Source organism: Sphaeramia orbicularis, chromosome 12 (genome assembly GCF_902148855.1).
Source record: "Sphaeramia orbicularis chromosome 12, fSphaOr1.1, whole genome shotgun sequence".
In the NCBI taxonomy this organism is placed as follows: Eukaryota; Metazoa; Chordata; class Actinopteri; order Kurtiformes; family Apogonidae; genus Sphaeramia; species Sphaeramia orbicularis.
The window spans coordinates 45,824,730-45,844,598 of NC_043968.1; the positions used below are offsets into that span (position 1 = coordinate 45,824,730).

Sequence of the window (19,869 nt, forward strand, 5' to 3'; positions counted from 1 at the left end):
GAAGGAAACAGTCAACTGAAAAAACAAATATTAAACAGCCCTGGTATTGTGCAAATTTGTCTTATCATCTCCACAGACTACTGCACTTTTAACTTCCACCCTAACGTGTCCTTTACTTCTTTCACTGCAGTGAAATAATTAATAATATGAAATAATGACAATGTGTGCAACACCTTCATGCATTGTGTAAATTGTTATAATTGTTCCATTATCTTTACAAAACACTTTTGACACTAACAGTTTAAAAAATTACATTTCCAAAAAGTGTGCTGATTTTTTTTTTAACCTCTTCAATCAACATTTAGGTCTTCCAGGATGAGCAGAAACAGTACATGGTTTATTTTTTTTCCTCCTACAACCATGTGTGCAGAGTTTCCCATAGTTTTAAAGGCAAATAAAATGTTCAATATGTGTTTTTTTGTTTTCATTGAGCTTTCTGTACAATGTCAATGGTCATTTCACCAAGTTTTCAGTAAGCAGAGATTAATGTAGATACAGGCCGAGTGGAAACAAGATACACAGAGAGAAAACGTACAGATTTCCATCACCGCCACATGAATATAACTTATTAAATAATAGCAATTCAGTTTTTTATTACTTTTTTTTTTCTTTTTTAAAACAAAGCGTTTTACAGAAATCAAACATGCATTTTATTATTGTCTGTTGAGGGATAATGAGCAGGAGGATGAGCGTGTCAGTGTGTACATGTATGTTTGAGTGTTTCATAAATCCATTGTGTTGAGGAAGAGGAGCTGCACAATACTGAATAACAATCTCCTGAAGATTACAGCTGTCAACTGCAATAAACACACAAACTGATCAATGTTTATACAGATTTTTTTTTCCAGCAAACAGACATGCTTAGATTGCAACTTAATTTATTTCTTCCTTTTCTAATTTGATTTGCTTCAAATGTGGACTTTAATTTAGATACAAGAGCAAATAGTAACCATGTGAAATTTGGAAACTGAGTTAGATTTTTCTTTTTTCAATAGAATTCCTATTAATGATTAAATGTCTTCAGTTTAATTTAATAAACCTGCAGCAGCAAACCCAAATAGTTTTGACGTTCATCCAGCGTGGGGAGCTGTTGCCCCACAAGCTGCTGTCATCTCATCTTAGGTTTGGAAAAAAAAACAGAAGACGTGTATTTTTAGATAGATATTAAGATTAATGGTTAATGCAGTGCTTTATGTTTGGATACATGTTCTGCCCCTCAAAAAACAAAAACACAATAAATCTCTGCTGTGGTAAATCTGACTGATGAAACTGTTCCATATTAAAGGTACAGAGCTGCAGCTGCAGAATGGAGCCGTGACATGTTCAGTGTTGCTCTGAGGCTGTTTTTAGTTTCACTGCTTTCAAACTTCTGTTATGTGGTTATATAAGAAATTACAATAATCAAAGTGATACTCAAACCTAAGCATTTTTTAATTTTGGTGGGAACAGGGATTACACTGATTTAAATCAAATTTCCCATGCTCCTTAGCAGCAGAGGCAGATTCTTTTAGGATTTTAGAGTGGACTGACCAGACAACAGAAACACTGCTAAATGTTTATGTGTGAATATTATGAATGCACACATGTATGACAGAGAAAATGTATATGTCTGTATCTGTGCGTGTGTTTGTGTGTGTTAGCCGGAGGAGCAGCATCCCCCGGCAGGTGTGGCCTGTGGTTCATCGTCGACAATCTGTACGCCCCGCCTACTCGACGCTGATTGGCTGGCTCCATTGCCTTTCAATCTCTCTTCAGCCTGTGCTGTTTCCATCATCCCTAAAAAACAAAAAAAAATTGAGATGACATTTAATCAGACAAATTTAGAGGAGGTGACAGAGTTACATTAACATCTTTTTCTAGCCCATTGTGCTAAAAGTGCATTCAAGTCATGGTGTTATGATCTGCAGTATCCAGGGTTGAAAAATATAGGCGGCACCAAAGTGTAAAACCTGAAGGTCTACTACGTCACGTTAAGCCATTTGTTGCTCCACACTTCAGATTAAACACTGACAGGTCTGAATTTTGTTTGGGTGATTCCAGACAGATCTTTAGTGCAGTCAGTGACATTTCACACTATATTCAGTGAGTGATATAGTGTGTGGACACATAAGATGAAAGCTGCGTATGACTTTAGTCATCAATTTTTCAACAAATCTGTAAAACCCAAGTCATAGCCTAAGTATCATGAATCCGTTAAGTCTTTCTGTGATTACTCACCTGAATCTCTTCCTTCACGGTGAACAATTTCGAAGTGTACTCCACCATAAACAGTCCATTTGTTTACAAACAGAGCCGGGTGAGTAATCACAGACAGACTTACAGATTTATGATACTTAGGCTGTGACTCAGGTTTTATGGATTTGATGAAAAATTGGTGACAAAAGTCATACGCCGCTTTAAGGTTTATGTAGATATGACTGCTGGGATTCACAATGTATGAAAAATCAATACTACATATAACTCCTCTTAGGTTCTACAGGCTCAAGATCGTGGCTGCTTTGACTGACAGATGAATACTGTCCACAGTATGAATATGTCTACAGTGTCCTGGTGGCTCATATGGTAAAGTGAATCTGACATAGGCCATGGCCTTGTCACAGCAGCCCAGGTTCTGTTTAACCAGGTATTCACTGCATGTCATTCGTCCTATTTCTACCCCTTTATTTCCTGTCTCTCTCTCTCTACAGATTTTGTTAAATAAAGGCAATACCCAAAAATACAATGATTCTTATCTATTCAAATACTGTCCATGTCTTCTTTCAGGCAGGTATGTTACGTACATCACCTACAGAAAAAGTAATTGGAAATGTTACTTCAGGAACCAGAGGCGCCTGAAATATTTCCTTCCATTTGTACATTAAGTATGTGAAGACTCCCCACTGTAATGACTCCAGAGCTTTCAAAGTACTGCAGACACATTTATTTATGAAGCAAACATGATGATTCTTTTGTCTGTTCATGGAAGTGGGAATCAGAGAAAGTTACATCCTCATAAAGCAAGTCAACCTGAATCTAAAAATAAATGTATTGTGTCTTCATGCTCATGTGGTGTGTTGAAATGCTGAAAAGCAGGATGAACTACAGGCACTGCCAGCTGTTTTTAACTGGCGTGCAACTGGGTAAAATGTAATGCTCAAGTGGACTTGTGGAAAAGCCCCATAATCCATCATTTCATATTTATATTTGTAGGTTTTTCCCTCTAATCTGCGTTTTCAATGCAGTAAAACACGCTACAGTCAGTTTTCTTCCTCAGAGCTCTGTTGCAGAAATCTGACGACAACAATAATTCATCAGAAGAGACACAAACCTCTGTATCAGATTATAACGTAATTTAAAAACAACTCAATATACATTCCTCATCATCACACATACCATTTTGTTCATATTTTGGTAAATTTCAACAGAGAAGTTTGTGTTTGAAGTGTGTGTTGGGTCTTACTTTTACAGAGATCCAAGAACAGTTCCTCTATGCCTTTATTTAACTTGGCTGATGTGTGGTAGTGTTTGGCCCCCACCGACTCTGCATAACTACACAAACAGAGACAAACGCTTTATTCTCTGACCACCATAATATTTTCATACAAATCAGAGATCATCACCATCTGGTTGTATTTGAGCACAGCGAAGCAGTCCGACTGGAAAAATGAATGTCGAATTTCTTTCGTACCTCTCAGCCTCTTCCACTGAAACATGTCTGTCTTTGTCCAAATCAATTTTATTACCTGCAGAGAAGACAATCAGGATCAGTAAAAATCCATGTTGATATTTGAAGAAAAATATTAGTTACTTATCAAACTGCTGAAAAGACCAAACAAAATAACCAGTGAGAGCTGGATTGCAGTCAGCAGTCATTTATCATGTGGTTTTAGTGGTGACTTTTTGGTTGTCTCTACTGATAGAAACAAGAAAACCCTCAGGTTTTGGAAAAAATAAGCCACCTGGAGACATAATCTACACATTTACATGTCTTTTTAACCTTGTTCCTATATTTTGGGCTGCACCTTAAACAAATCTTTAATCAACATATTTCTCTGTTTCCAGTTGTTTTAGAAATCAATTTATTGATCCATACTGAATCTGAATGTGAATCCACATAACAGCAGAGCATAAAAACAATCTGCATTTCCTTCTGTGGATGTTCTCAGGCTTTATTACAAATGTAACTACTTTGACATTAGATTTGGCAATAAAATGTGTCACCTTACTTAACCTGTTATACAAGCAAACCTGAGAACAGCACACAGAACCTCCAACTTCCTTGTCCTAAAAATTATTTAAACAATGTCCTCATGTGACTTTGTGCTTAATTAAAAACATCAAAATCACATTTTCCAACATCAGATTGTGTAACTGTTACTCCCTGAATATAAACTGTTTCAAACACATGATGGCCATGGCGCCAGAAAACATAATCCAGTTAAAACATTATAACAGAAAACTGGGTATTTATCCTCCAGGGCCACAAGACCAGTCCAGACTCAAATATTCAGCTTCCATGACACAAAACAACAACGTGAGCTGATGAGTTTTTTGTTGTACATTTCGTTTCTGCTGTTCTCAAAGGTGACAAAAAACAGCCTGACCTCACCAGAAAAAAAGACAATACTGGTCAATTGCTTAAGGGGATTAAAATGGCGACGCTAATGTATGTGACCTCTGGGGTCATGTGAATAAGTGCGTGTAAAATCTCTCAACGCTCTGGTGACGTCAGCACACAGGGACAAATGCTTAGTGGGAGGAGGTCAGGGTGCATATCGTGGAAAAACAAACCTTTGGACATAATCTTCATGTCTGGCTATTTTTACATGTTTTGTCCTAGTGTTGCTCAATACCACATGAATCAGTATACCAGTTTGAATGTCCTAACGTACATGAATTTCACATATTTTGTACTACCATGACATAAAAACATCAGCTCATTGTATTAGACTGCTCACTACTAGAAGCTCTGCAAATTACCACGTAGTGTTTTGACAGGAGAGAGCTATGAACTGTGTACCCTTCCTACTAACAGAATTTATAACAATTGATTACCAACAATTTACTGTCTTTGTGATATTTTCAAATGCAATAATAGTCGTCACAGCCTCACTACGGACAGCCAAGATGTTGTTTTAAAAAGGGAAGCTATTCTGATTTATTTCAGTGGTTTATTTTCACTACGCTGCACAATGGAAAGTGTTTCCATTCTGCAACTGTTTCAAGCAAACTGATTCCTTCATAAATTCTGTCATTTCATGAAGCCAAGTGGATCTCAATAAAGGCTCCATCAGGCAGAAAACACATCAGGGAGAATTCTCATTTTAGCCCAGGAAGTTTCTTTGTACATGGGTGCTTCTATGAAACTGGGCCCTAAAAACAGGACAGAGGGGCTAAAAATTCTAACCATATGTAGACTAATGTTATGAAGCAAGTTTGGAAGCACTTTGGGTCTATTTTAAAAATAAATATTTACTGAGATAAAAGACAAAACTATTTTTCAGATAAAACACATTTTTATATTATTTTTATGCAAAAATCTGTGTAACAATGGCAAAAAGGACATGAAAATTACGCGTTACTATTTCTTCAAGTATCTTTTTCTTCTCTCAAAGGTACATTTTGAGAATCGAAGTAAATATGCAAGGCAGAGTGTTTAACAAAAAAAAAAGGCCGCTGTTGCAAAAGCACTCTGGATTTATATGTATTTAACTGGGCATGTTCCACCTGTAACGCCAGTGGACACAATGGGTTACACACAAAACCTGGAATGAGACAGATTCATGAAAAACCTGCATGTCTGGATTAGAAAAACCACTAGGATCATTGTTTTTTAAAACAGCGTCTTTATTTATAGCACTATATAAGACCATTTACAGCCTTGTTTTCCAGATCAAATGCACTGACATGTAGGTAGTTTTGCATGTCCCAATTTTGGTCCTATTTTTTGGCCCCAATATTTTATTAAAAACTTTTTCATTTTGGGATGGCTCAGAGCAAGAGTATAATTTTTTTGCATTTATCTGAGGTCAACATTAGGTACATCCTGGGGGGAAATATGTCTAAATTTCTCTTTTATTATTGGGTCTAAGAAGCGCCAGGTACCAAAATGAACCCAGTTTCATAGAAGCACCCACATGTTAATGTTATCCATGGTATTTTGTGTCATTTTTCCTACTGCTCAGGATCTTCTAGAGGTCTAGAGTAGCTGAAAATCTGAAAATATTTTCCTATGTTATGTTGTGAACCCTTGGCAGTCACCTCATTCTGTCATTTAGACATTAGGATGTGTGGAAGAGAAGAACAAAGATGTTCCTGTGGTGCAAATGTCTTGCGTAAACCTTGATAACTTACCTACTATACATAAACAAATCTCATTCCCCAACATTTTTCTCAACTCTTTCACCCAGTTTTTCACCTGAAACATTGAAAAAAAGGTTAGTAGGAATAACATGACAACACATTTAAAAGAGGTTTCACAGCCAGTTAACCTAGAACCTTGACTTGTATTTGATGATTTATTAAGAGTCTGTTCTAGAAGGCAAAATAAATTTCACTGTTTATTGTTTCTCTGTCTTGTAATGCAGCAAATGTAGAGCTAGCACTCACTGACTCTCAAAACTTTGTCATGTTCTGACTACAAAGAAAATTCAAAAGTATTTTAATAAACACAACAGCAATTTGTATTATACTCTATATGTTCATCTTTTTGAGGTCCCTGGTGTGTATCACCTTAAATATCTGCAAATGTCATAATTTTACTACTTTACATAATTTAATACTTTTTTATTACCATATATATCTTAGGAGGGCTTTAAAGAGTTGTGAGGTTGAGTACATGGTTAAGTATCTGTCAAACTGCAATAAATAAACTTAAAAAAAGGCTTAAAACTCAAATAATAATAAAATGAGTAAGAAGGGAACAAGAACATATAGAGAAATAAAAGCTATCAAAAACAATCCAATATAAGTCCCAGGTCCTTTGGTTCACCTTCTGAAAGGAGTCTTCGTCTGTGATGTCGTACACTAGTATGGCTCCATTGGAGTCTCTGTAGTAGATGGGACCTAACGCATGAAAACGCTCCTGACCTGCTGTGTCCTGCAGAGATGACATTTGTATTTGTTTTTGAGCAGTGAAGGCAGAAGAACGACTGAAAGAAACACTGAAACAAGTCTCTTACCCATATGGCCAGGTTAACTCTCTTTCCTGTGATGTTGAGCTTCTTTGTGAGGAAGGACGCCTGTGGATCAGAGGAGGATGAAGATGATGATAAGAACAATAATGATCCTAAACTTCTGTGAACAGCTGCAAAGTGCTTTCCACAAACAACCCACAATAACATGACAATATAACACGTAAGACCAGCAAAAGTGAGAGAAATGTACTTCTGTTATTTTTGATCTGAACTGGATTCAACACGATGAAAATCATCGAAACACTGTTTGTGTTGTGTGTCTAAGTTCAATTATATAAAAATAAACACCATATTCACGTATACATGAGCACACCAGAGGCCGCAGCACTCGTGTATCTGCAGTTTGTGAACAGGGATTGTTTAGGTGCTGCCACTGCCTACATATTTTTCTTGGTACTTTTTCTCTTCTGGATACCTGTGGCTGTTTTAGTCTGTTTAGTAGCACTAGTGTAAGCACAGTATCAGGTTTCAGAAACAGCAATCAATAATTCATCAAGTTAAGTGGCGTAACATACCAAACAGCATGAATTATGACTGAGCGGCAAATCCACTGATCAATGTTTCAGAAGGTTTATATTTACTTTTTTTTTTTTTTTTTTTTTTTTAATTAAACAGTGTCATGTGTCTTCTGAACTAAATGTGTCAACTCCACCACATCGTTCTCCTCTGTTTCAAGTAAGATGATATCACATTGATAAAACATGAATACCTGACCTCTGACCTTTTCACTTCTAAAGTAATTTACTGATATTTAGTCATCCAACGGAATACACCCCCCCCCCCCCATAGCAGCAACAAAAAACAAGACCCTCATTTGATCCAGCCTATACTTTGCTGGTTCTGGGCTGTTTAGTGAAGGGGATATGAAGTTAATGAACCTTAAACACTGGATGGGACCCACTATAAAACTGAAAAAGAATAGGAGGAAGTCTATAATATAAAAAGGAAAGATATAATACAATATATATAATATGCACAGTTCATTCTACCTAAACAAAAACACAGAAATTCTCATTTTTGTGCAATTATACATTAATTACTATGCAATTATGAATATTATATTAGTAATAGCCATGATTCAATCATCCTGAATCTTTCACACCTGCTATAAAACACATCAGCATTGTCAAAACAAATGGCAGTAGTTTTTCCTTCAAAAAGCACTGTTATTATTTACCAACAGTTGTCAGTAGTGTAATGTCAACATCCCTGTTTACCGAATCAAACATCTTCTCTGCAGTGAAGCTCTTTTACTGATCAGCAGTGAAGTTGTATTCACGCTAGCTACATTTGCTCAAGCAGCTAGCTGCTACAGTTGGAAATTAAAAAAATGACTAATATGCAGCACCACCCTTGTATACAGACATAGACAGGTAGGTGTAGTTGAGCATAACTGTAACAGTTGTTGGTACCTGATAATGTAAAGAGACTGGTCTGCTTCAGTATGTGGCTCAATTTAAACTAGGGATGTAACGATATGAAAATTTCGTATCAGGGTTATTGTGACCAAAATTATCACGGTTATCATTATTATCGCAGTATTGTTGAAATTGTGGTCAAAATGTTCAAAAAGTATTTATACACACACTGAAATTATTTAACCATGTTGTACTTTGAAAAAAACAAAAACAAATAAAATAATAGGCACAATGTACTTTCTGTGGCAGAAACATTCAAATATTAACATGTAAACATCAAATATACAAATGTGCATTAAAGATGGCACCTTATGGACATTGTTTGACCATTTTTCCACATCAAGTTTGAATTTAGTTTCTTTTTCATAGATAGATAGATCGATATTCTCTCTCTCTCTCTCTCTCTCTCTCTCTCTCTCTGTCTTTCAAAGTGCGGTAATCAAACACGGTTATCATGATAATTAGAATTTAAACGGTAATACTAACCGTCAGGAATTTTACTGCAGTTTATCGTTATACCGGTAATCGTTACGTCCCTAATTTAAACTATGACTGAGCCCATTGGTTCCTTTGGAATGAAAAACACTCAATATTCTCAACTCTCCCAGAAACCCTCCTTGCTCATGTTTCATATTTACTGGACCTCTGAAAGTCATTAACAGTGGCACACATTAGATTTTTGTTGAAAGTTATCATTTACATTTTTTCATTCAAGGCTGATGTCCTGAATTGATGCTTCTTAGTTCAACTGTCTCTTTAGACCTCAATTTTTTGTTTTTACTTCTGTTAGTGCCACAATAAATACACCTTTCAAGGTGACAGTTCATTTTCATGGCCTTGGTGGATTTACTGAAGTCGCTTTACTGAAGCATCTGTGCTTAAAAGGTAAGATTAAGAGCATGATCTGAACTGAAATATACTTTCCTTGTGTCAATTCTGCATTAATTCTATGAATACACATTTAGACATGCTTTATCACAAACTTCAATTTTAAGATGGAAAAAAGCCTTCAATCATAATCAAAGCAATCATCTTTTTATTGCACAACTTTGTGGTATAAATTGGTGCATTTAGTTCAATCTTTTGCAAGAGCTTCAGAGAATTTCTGCAAAGTGTGTCACAATCTGCGGCCAACACCTCTGTGCTTTGTTTTAACTGTGAGTTTTTTTCCAACAGTCTGTTGAACACAACTCTGATAAGAGCCCAAAGGTCAAAGTCATTGGTGTAAACGTTTGTACTTTTCCACACTTTGTGCTACTTCTAATCTATCAGTCACAGCAGGAAAGTGAGCGTCAGTGACACTAACAAGACGAATGCTTCAATATCTCAAGATGTGAGAGAGCGGAAGAAAGACAGACAAAGATTCATCAAAGAGGATGTGAGGGGAAAAGTATGTGGTTGTAAAGTACATGGGAAACAGTGTGTGAAATTGCTCAGCTGACTGGGTGTGTGCCTGAACTCTGACCTCAATAAAGGTGAGTACTGTGCAGTTGTAAAAAGATATTAATCGATTTTATACTTGATTAATATCTAGATCACAATAAATGACGTCAAATACAGATAATTACATCACTGACAAAGCTTGAAAATCCCCACTATACACCACTTGGTTACCAATTGGGATAACAGTGTTGTCAACAAACACAGCAGCATATGGAAAGGTTATAACTAAATTAAATAACACTGGTACTCTCTGAATGGAAAGTGGGGGGAGAGAAGAAAATATGTAAATCCCTTTCCAATCTGAATGGTCCCATGATTAAATAATGCAGCATTTGTGCTCAAAATGTATGAACAGATCATCAGAGTTACAAACGTTTACAACAGCTCCTATCAACATTGAGAGTGATGCTATATTTAACACCATCATCTCCATGGAAAGCAATTTATACCATTTATGTGAAACATTTGTCACTTGATTTTCATGTAAAGCAAAAGAGAATAAGAGTGGATTTTCAACAGCTGATATAATGATAGTTTCAAACAGGAAGGAGCTGATGGCTCATTCATTACTTCCCTACAGAATATGACAAAAGTACAAATTTACATATTATTTTTATATATTGTTAGGAATGACTGTATTTATAATCACTGAAGTGAACATGTAAGTCAAAGTACCTAAATTAATACATTAGTCAATCTATTCAGTGATATATTGATTACTGAACATCCAATCTCGGTGAATCTAGGTTTCCCTGTTTATGAGCGCTCAGTCAATAGCAACGGAAGTGTTTGTGTGGGGTGGTGGTTTGGCTAAAACCTCATGATATGACTGCGATACAATGACATTAACAAGAAGAAAACCCAACAAATGTGCTCCTTGTTGAAGTTAACCCCCTGTTCTGAAGTGACCCTTGACATTTCCCAAACTGCACAACATGACAAGGTCAAACCAGCCTCATTGTTCTGACCTGTGCAACCATTAACAGCTGACTGAGCTACTCCAGCTCAGTCATTTCATCTCACAATAACACCCTAGGCAACGAATTCTGGAGATGTTCTGAACTCTGTTGTCATGACTTTATCATCTCACAACTGCCGCAGGTTTAAGTCCACTTACTGAACAATTTCAGAGCTGATGAAGGCTAAGGGTGCATTCAACCTGCAGGCTTTGGTCTGTTAAACTGTAGTAGTGTTTTCCCCTTTGGTGTGATTTGTTTGGGCAGGTGTGATCACTGTATCCATGCTGGCGCGGAGATGACAACAAATAGACCAGGACTCTGTAAAGCTGGTGCTTTCAGTTTGGTTCCAAAAAACTCTAAAGCAGTTTGGTTGAAGTAGAACATGATTTGATCCAACTACGAGGTGTATCTCCATGGACACTCTCATCACGAACGCTCGTCATCAGGTGTGTTGGGCATTTTGTGATTAAGTAGAGCAAACAAACTGCAGCAAACTTAAATTTCACTTTTCTTTCAGTGAAATCTGCTGTTGTCTAGAAGCCCAGACAGACTTGACCAATAAGGGGAGTGAAGACTCTCACAAGGTTTGTGGTGACGACAGGTCCACCAATAGCTGGTTAAGCTGATATCTAGTAAGGACATATTTTGTGTTGCCTGGATTTTTGGTTAAAAGTAAATCAAACATAGGGGGAAAACAATCAAAGTTGACAGTTTACAGTTAATATATACCATATTTACACAAGCCCTCCGCCAATTTAAAACAAACTTTTAATATAGTCAGCAAATAATTCCAATTTTACAGCTACATCATGAACTTATTTGTAAAAAGAAAATTGACTATTAGGACTTATATGACATGTTTTCTGTCAAGAACAGTAGAGAAGTTTTCCTGTGCGCCTAAGCCTCATAACAGTATGGGAAAATTCCTATTATAATCAGCGATCATAGAACCATTTATCATCTGACAAATAAGTAAATGCATGTTACTGTAATTCATGAGCACAACTCTTTGAGGGGGGTTCAACACCATGTGACTGTGATATCATTCAAAAAGAAGCGGTCTACAATACCTGAAAGGTTCCCACAGTGGTCATACCCACCTCCCATCATCCCCTTCTTCTGACTAGGTATACACAATTCTGATAATGTGAAAGAAACTCTGCCTTCATTCATTACTCATAAAAAAATTACAAGCTACCACGATCTTCTTTATCTATTAATCAGTCACTACACATGGAGCAATAATAAAGAATCCGTGGGAATTCATTTAAGAGACCAGACAATATTCTTTGATGGTGTAACAAGTAGTTGAGCAACAGGGAAAAGTTTTAACTATATTATTCAAGTATTAAATGACAAAGCTGCAGTTTCTCAAACATGCTTTATAGTTTTTAGTTGTATTATCGGAATCAAAGTAGGTATTTTTGGGCTTATAAGCACTGGTTCTTTTTTTTTAAAGAGACAGAAAAAAATAGGCGAGTGAGCAAAGTAATGAGTGTTCTCTGAGATTTTATCCAAAAAACCAGTGCATAGTAAATGTAATAATTGGCCCTTTCTGATAAATACTGGATAGTTTCGTTAGGGCCATGGAAATGATCATCAGTATTACTCTTGTGAGTGTTTGAGCCAGGATTTACAGATACAGGGACTTAAAAAAGGAAAATCTTGAAAGCACTGTTCTAGCACCTTCCATTGTAGAGACACTTAACCCTGAAAATAAATCAACTTTAAAGAGAGAGAGAAAAAAAAAATTCAGTCTCCAGCTTTACTACGCAAGAGCTCAGCTACTGACGCAACCAACACACTCTGAGGTATTTGAATGCAACGGCAGCTTACACAAGCAGGCCTGACTGATGCTGAGGTAAAGCTCCCAGGTTTTCTCAGACAGATATGGTGGATTGACTGAGTGGGAGATCGGCTGTAAGTCATTACAGATGCTGGATCACTGGCTGCTCTAATGGAAATGCTGCATCACCCTTTCTTGATTCCATCCCCTTCTTTTCTTTCATTTCTCTAAACCTAGAGTCAGTGAGTAACCTGAGCAGGGCTGATAAACAACCAAAACAGAGCCACAGAGCAGCTGGCTCAGAGTGCAATATGCAAACAAAGCCACGTCCACACACACACACACACACACACACAGATACATACAGATACATATGAAAGCCTGTTTGCATATTTTCCATCCACATTCTACTGCTAAGGCCTAAATTACCTAATGAGACAAAAACTGAAATGCAGCCACAAATAATGATTATTTATTAGGCTACATTGTGTTTTCTGCAGATTCTCCATTCAATTAATCACTTTAGAGTTTAGTGTGTTAAAAGTCATGAAGCTACAACTAAAGCTCACCTTTTCATCTACAGATTTGCAGGACATGATGAACCTTTACATGCTGTTCAAGCATCAACATTCTTATGTCATACCTGTAAGTGCACAGCTGATTTGCATTCTCGACTGAGTAAATCACATCAGTGTGAATTCATTTTTTATGGCTAAAAGAAAAACTGGGAAAAGATTTGTGTTACTTTTAACCATTATGTTAAAAACTAAAGAAATTATTTGATGAAATGATTTGAATTTCACATGTTGCAGCTTTTGAAATGTGAGAATTTTATGCTTTTCTTTGTGATATATGAATATAAAGTCTAATAAATACTTAACTCTAAGCTTATTGAAATCATAACAGCCATTTTCACTACTGTCTTACATTTCAATAACCCATAAAGACCCAAGCATCCACTGTCTACCAAAACCATCCACTGATATAACTGTTTAACCCTTTCATGCATGAATTATGAGAACCTTAATCAAGACTTTTTTCCTGAGTGTTGTTATTGCTCTTTAGGCATGAAAAAAACGTGATTATTATTATTTTTTTTTTATTTCTTTATGAACCTATTTTTCATGGAGTTACAAAAATATCCACTCAGCTGAACACCATGCGTTTCATTTTTGAAGCAAAGAAACACGCATTTAATGTCATACTGTGTGAAAACTATGAAATATATATATATAATATATATAATATAGCTGCTAATCTGATGTTTTATCACATTTTAACATACTATAATAGTAGTTATTACTCAAATAATATGCAAAGAACAACAAAACACAACAACTTTTCATTAAAAAAACAAAAAACAAAACTTAATTGCAGTCTAATAACAATTAGCAAACATGTTACTGCAGATCAGGTTTATCAATAACAGCAAAGTTACAGTAACAGTATGAATTGCAGTGTATTATGGGATAGTGCGTAAGTGTCCACTGTATTGGCTGATATGGAACTAATACAACAAAATCAATGAAAATACTAGAGAACAGCTGGAGAATAACTGTCCACTAGAGTGACCAGTGTGCATGAAAGGGTTAATACCCGCTGATCCACTAATTGTATCAATCCATGTAAATAATTGGTGTAAAATGCCTTTAGTCATCTTTTCATGGTCATCACATACGACCCATTTGGATGTTAGGAGTTTCCATAGTGAATGTGGAAACACAGTCATCTTCTACAACATTGATTCACCACTAAAACCCATAGAGTCTGATAAATGACAGCGGATGGAGAGACTGGGTTTATGATCAGTTAATGAGAGATTTGGCGAAAAAGGAACTTTTTCTTCATTTGTCTCTGTTTATTATATAGTAACCCTCAACTTTAACCTGAGCTTTAATGACCATCTACATGATCAGTGAATTAATTGTGGGCAAATACCAGATTTTCACTGAAAAAAAAAACAAACAAAAAACACAGAATACTTAAGATAATATTACAATAATAGATGATAAATCAGTTTGGCCAAAATATAGAGAAAAAATCATTTAGGAACTGTCACAAAAGTAGCGCTGGGGCCTTATGAATAAATAATGGTAAGTTATCATTTAACCACCTTAACAACTGTCAAACTAACTGAATTAATAATGAGTCTAAAGTGTTAAATTGATATTTTCCTTGTAAGTGATAAAAAAAAGAAGGAACACAAGCATTTGCCCAGAGTTTAGGGGGACTAAGGTGCTGTAGTTGTTCAGATAGAATTTAGCTGGAGACAATGCATTTCCACATCATCAGCTACTATACTTATTGGTATTACAATATTACTTAAGAGACAAATTGCACCGTTTGGCTTTGATGTTTGGATTCTATGCTTATGATTTCTTTCCAAATCTACAACTACTACAGTAACGTCACAACAAACAATAAATCAGAATGGTCAGCTGCTTTCAAGTAATACTGTGTATCTCATTTCTCCGTGGCTGAGCTGGGTGGAACTCAAAGCCAGACCAGATTATGTGTTTCTCGGCAGGTACACAGACCACGGGACTCCTGACTTTCTCCTCTGTCACCTCGGATAATCCCGGCGAGACGAGCAGCTCCTATTTCAGCCACAACACCTCGATTTCGCAACAACTCCGCTCCCACGGGACGGACTGAGCAGCCAAACATGCGTCCACCCCGAGTGACAGCAACAAAACACCCCCACACACACACCTCGACCAAACACCCCCACCCTCCCGTCCGCTTTGATTTCCACATAAACAATCAGCTCCTTTAGCTGTCAGGGCGGCAGCTAACCGCAGCTAGCAGCTTCCTGTCACTCTTACCTGTAGAGTTGTGATGTGTTTGTCGTTGAATTTGTTTTCGCAATAACGCAGCACCAGCGACGTCTTCCCTACACAGCCTTCCCCCAGCAACACCACCTTGAACGAGTAGGTTTTGTTGCTGTTGCCGCCCGTCCCCCCGGCCGCCATGGCAGGCAATTTATTGAACGGATCAAAAGCACAAAAACAAACGGCTTCTAACACTGCTATGCTAGCGCTGCTAATGCTAACCCCCTCGGAACTGAAGTCTTGCGTAGCTCACATCAGCTTCCGACTTCAGAAAAAGAGCTAAAAATTATGAGAAAAACACATCGACAGCATACGTGAATCTGAACCTTATCAATAAGCGCCAACAAATGTCAGATATTTTGTTTTAACTGCGAGCTAATACCCTTTTCAACCTGATGCGACTGCCTGCTTTTCCCTGAACTAATGGCGTCTATCTGAGCTAGTTATAGTTAGCCGGCTAGCTCCGTCAAAGATTGTCTATTATTGAGAAGATGTACCACTCTTTCGGAATCTTTAAAAATAAAGGGCCAGCCTACTTATTTTTCCCATGTACTTTAACAGGCATTTCTGGGTGGACTGGCTTTGTCAGCAGGCTTCATGGGCAGATGAAACATGATTCTGGGGCTTTGTGTTTGTATTTATCAGGTGGTTGAATACTTCTTTATTCAGCCCTGCAAACACACATTTGTGCAGCAGTATCACAGTAAACCTGGGGTGTTAGACTCATTTTAGTTTAGGGGCCACACTCAGCCCAGTTTGATCTTCAGTGGGCCGGACTAGTAAAATAAGAACGGTGAAAAAAGTAAAATTACATTATGATAATGTTTATATCTACATCATTTCCTTAAAAAAACTGAATAATGTTAAACAACTTGAAATGTCTTAAGAAAAACAAGTGCAGTTTTAACAATATTCTGCATCAGTTTATCATTTACACATGTGCATTACAACTTACATTATAATTACAAATACACAAAACATTTAGTAACAGGTACAATACTGATATCATTGCATTTACTTTTGTCAAGACATTTCACGTTCATATTTCTTCAGATTATTCACATTTTTTTGTAAAAGGATAGTTTGTTAATGTAAACATTTTCAGGTAATTTTACTTTTTTTTTTTTTTTACACTTAAATAAAGATAAAATCTGTAGTTGTCATTATTTATAGGTTATTATAATAGTATTTTACTAGTCTGACCCAATTGAGATCTAATTAGTTTATATGTGTATGTATGGAACCTGAATTAAAATTATTTTTACACCATTGATTGTTAATATCTTCAGTGTAATTTCTGCATTTCACAAATTCATCCCACGGGCCAGATTGGACCCTTTGGTGGGCTGGATTTGGCCCCCGGGCCGCATGTTTGACACCTGTGCAGTAAACAGTATACAAACAGAGAAAAGAGGATACAGAAGACTTACATACAGAAATCAAAAGCTGCACGATTACCAGTGAGTATAATTAGCTAGAAATAATACATCTAGACTCAGAATCAGAAGATGATGAATAGAGAGAAAAGTACACAAATAATCTTTTAACAAAGGCTGATTTTGAGAAGCACCACAGGTAAGTAATGAAACAACCAAAAATACTTAAAACATGTTGAAAAGTGCTGCTGTTCATGTAGAGCAGGGTTGTCAAACATACGGTCCGTGGGCTTAAACCAGTCAGCCAAAGGCCCAGCCTGTGGGATGAATTTTCAAAGCACAAAAAGTACTCTGAAGACATTAACAGTCAAGGGTTTCAAACTCATTTTCGTTCCAAATTCCAAACTGCGAACTCTAAAAATGTAACAATATTCTGCCTGTTACTAAATGTTTTGTGCCTTTGTAGATCAGATCTGTAATGCACATGTATAAATGATAAGTGGAGGCCTAGTATTGCTATAATTGCACTTATTTTTCCAAAGAATTTTCAATTTTTTCAGGTTACTCACATTTTTTTTAATGAAAAACATAAACATTTTATTTGAATAATTAAAGAATGTGTATTGCCATTTTGTGCACAAAACGAAATTTTTCCCAAAAATTTTAGTTGGACTTTTTTACACTAAAAATAAGAGAAATAATAGAGTTGTCCTTATTCATATGCTATTATACTATTATTTTACCAGTCTGGCCTACTTGAGATCCAATGGACTGTATGTCAAATGAGTTTGACAACCTTGATCTAGACCAGGGGTGTCAAACTCATTTTAGTTTAGGGGCCACATTCACCCTAATATGATCTCAAGTGGGCCGGACCAGTAAAATAATAACAGTGAAAAAAGTGAAATTACATTATGATAATGTTTACATCTACAACGTTTCCTTAAAAATCTGAAGAACATGAACAATTTGAAATGTCTTAAGAAAAACAAGTGCAATTTTAACAATATTCTGCCTCAGTTTATCATTTCCACATGTGCATTACAACTTACGTTGCAATTACAAATACACAAAACATATAGTACCAGGTATAATATTGGTAAAATTGCATTTACTTCTCTTAAGACATTTCCGGTTGTTCATATTTGCTCAGGTTATTCATATTTTTTGTAAAAGGATAGTTTGTTAATGTAAACATTTTCATGTAATTTTACTTTTTTTCACTAAAACAAAGATAAAATCTGCAGTTTTCATTATTTATAAGTCATTATGATACTCTTTGACTGACCTGATCCAACTGAGATCTAATTGGTCTGTATGTGGAACCTGAATTAAAATGCTTTTTACGCCATTGATTGTAAATATCTTCAGTGTAATTTTTGCATTTCACTAATTCATCCTGGGCCGCATGTTTGACACCTGTGATCTAGACCTACAAGGAGACAGTGTTAATGCTCAGAAACCCCAGCAGAGTGAGAGGTCTGTCCGTGGTGCTGCTATCTGCTGTGTCACATGATGACAGGGTCGGCGTGCCTGTCACAACCCTGGGCGCTGCTGGGGATTTCTGATGTTGGTCCAGCAAACAGATCAACACAGGAATCAGTTTAACTAATAAAGTGATGTACTGCCCGCTTTTACAAAATGAAAATCCAACAGGGATGACTACACCTTTAAAATTATGATATTTTGTTGCCTCAGTTTATTCATTTCCACTCAGTAACCTCTGTCACATTCCCAACATTTACATAAATTGCATAAACAGCTCATAATAAATGAAATATCATGTGTTAGATATTTCTTTACAGAAAAAAAAAAAAAAAAATCAAACAGGTAGGCTAATCAACCATCAGCCCCCAAAAGCATCTACTGATCTAAAATATTTAATAACTGTTGAGCCATTGATGTTATTGATCCATTTTCATAATTCAGATAAAATACACTTTCTGAACTTTTCATCAACATCAGATATGATCCATTTGGATGTTTACAGTCTCCATAGTGAACATGGAAAGACTCATCCTCTACAACTCTGATTCACCAGTAATACCCATGTACTGTTGTTCGATGAATTAGAGTGGCTGTGACATGTTTTTATGATTAGTTAATGATATATTTGGCTAGAAAAGTCACTTTTTCTCCAGGTGTCTCTGTTTTGATATAACAACCTTTGAATGTATCCTGTGCTTTTATCAAAAATACATGATCAATAAATTAAATAGAAGAAAATATATTTAGATTTGGTGATCTTCACTGGAAATGCACAAAATGCAGATTATGTAATGATAAAGGGTCACCCAGAAAATCACTTAAAAAAGGTTGAATGTAGAGAAAAATGTATTTACAAGTCACTACAAAAATAGCTCTAGGTCTTTAACAGTTTGAATCTTGATTTTATCAATATATTATTTGGATATCTTTAATTCAGCTTCATATTTCTCAAAACTACCTTTAGTAAATGTTGCAATTATTGTAATTTACACTTTTTTTTTACAGTGTAGATAGGATTGTTTTGTGTTGTTCCTGGTTGTTGAGATCAATTTCTTGTAAATTTTCTGGTTCATATTTTATTTTTATTAGCCTCTTTAATATATTTGTTTTTTGTTTTTTTTTCTTGCCGTGTGTTTAATCCATAAAGACCCTCTGCAGTGAACTTCTCTTAAGTGTGATTTGTCACCATTTATTGTAATATTATCCTCTATATTTTGTTTTTTGTTTTTTGTTTTTTCCAGTAAAAATCAGTTTTATTTCTATATTAAATTCACTGATCATGTAAATGTTCATTAAAGCTCAGATTAAAACTGAAGGTTATTATGCCAATAACAAAGAAAACTGAAGAAAAAGTGACTTTTTTCTGTTAAATCTATCATTAACTGAACATAAA

General features: G+C 36.0%; 1 protein-coding gene across 1 annotated transcript; it reads right to left on the reverse strand.

Moving 5' to 3' along the window:
• Positions 1-273: 273 nt before the first annotated feature.
• Positions 274-16,080, reverse strand: rab21 (RAB21, member RAS oncogene family). The gene is made up of 7 exons (XM_030150938.1): positions 15,607-16,080; positions 7,161-7,220; positions 6,971-7,078; positions 6,334-6,397; positions 3,668-3,722; positions 3,440-3,528; positions 274-1,776 (listed from the first exon to the last, which is right to left on the reverse strand). Exons 1-7 carry the CDS (start codon positions 15,751-15,753, stop codon positions 1,637-1,639), a joined length of 663 nt encoding a protein of 220 aa, XP_030006798.1. The 5' UTR covers positions 15,754-16,080; the 3' UTR covers positions 274-1,636.
• Between the last annotated feature and the right edge of the window lie 3,789 nt (positions 16,081-19,869).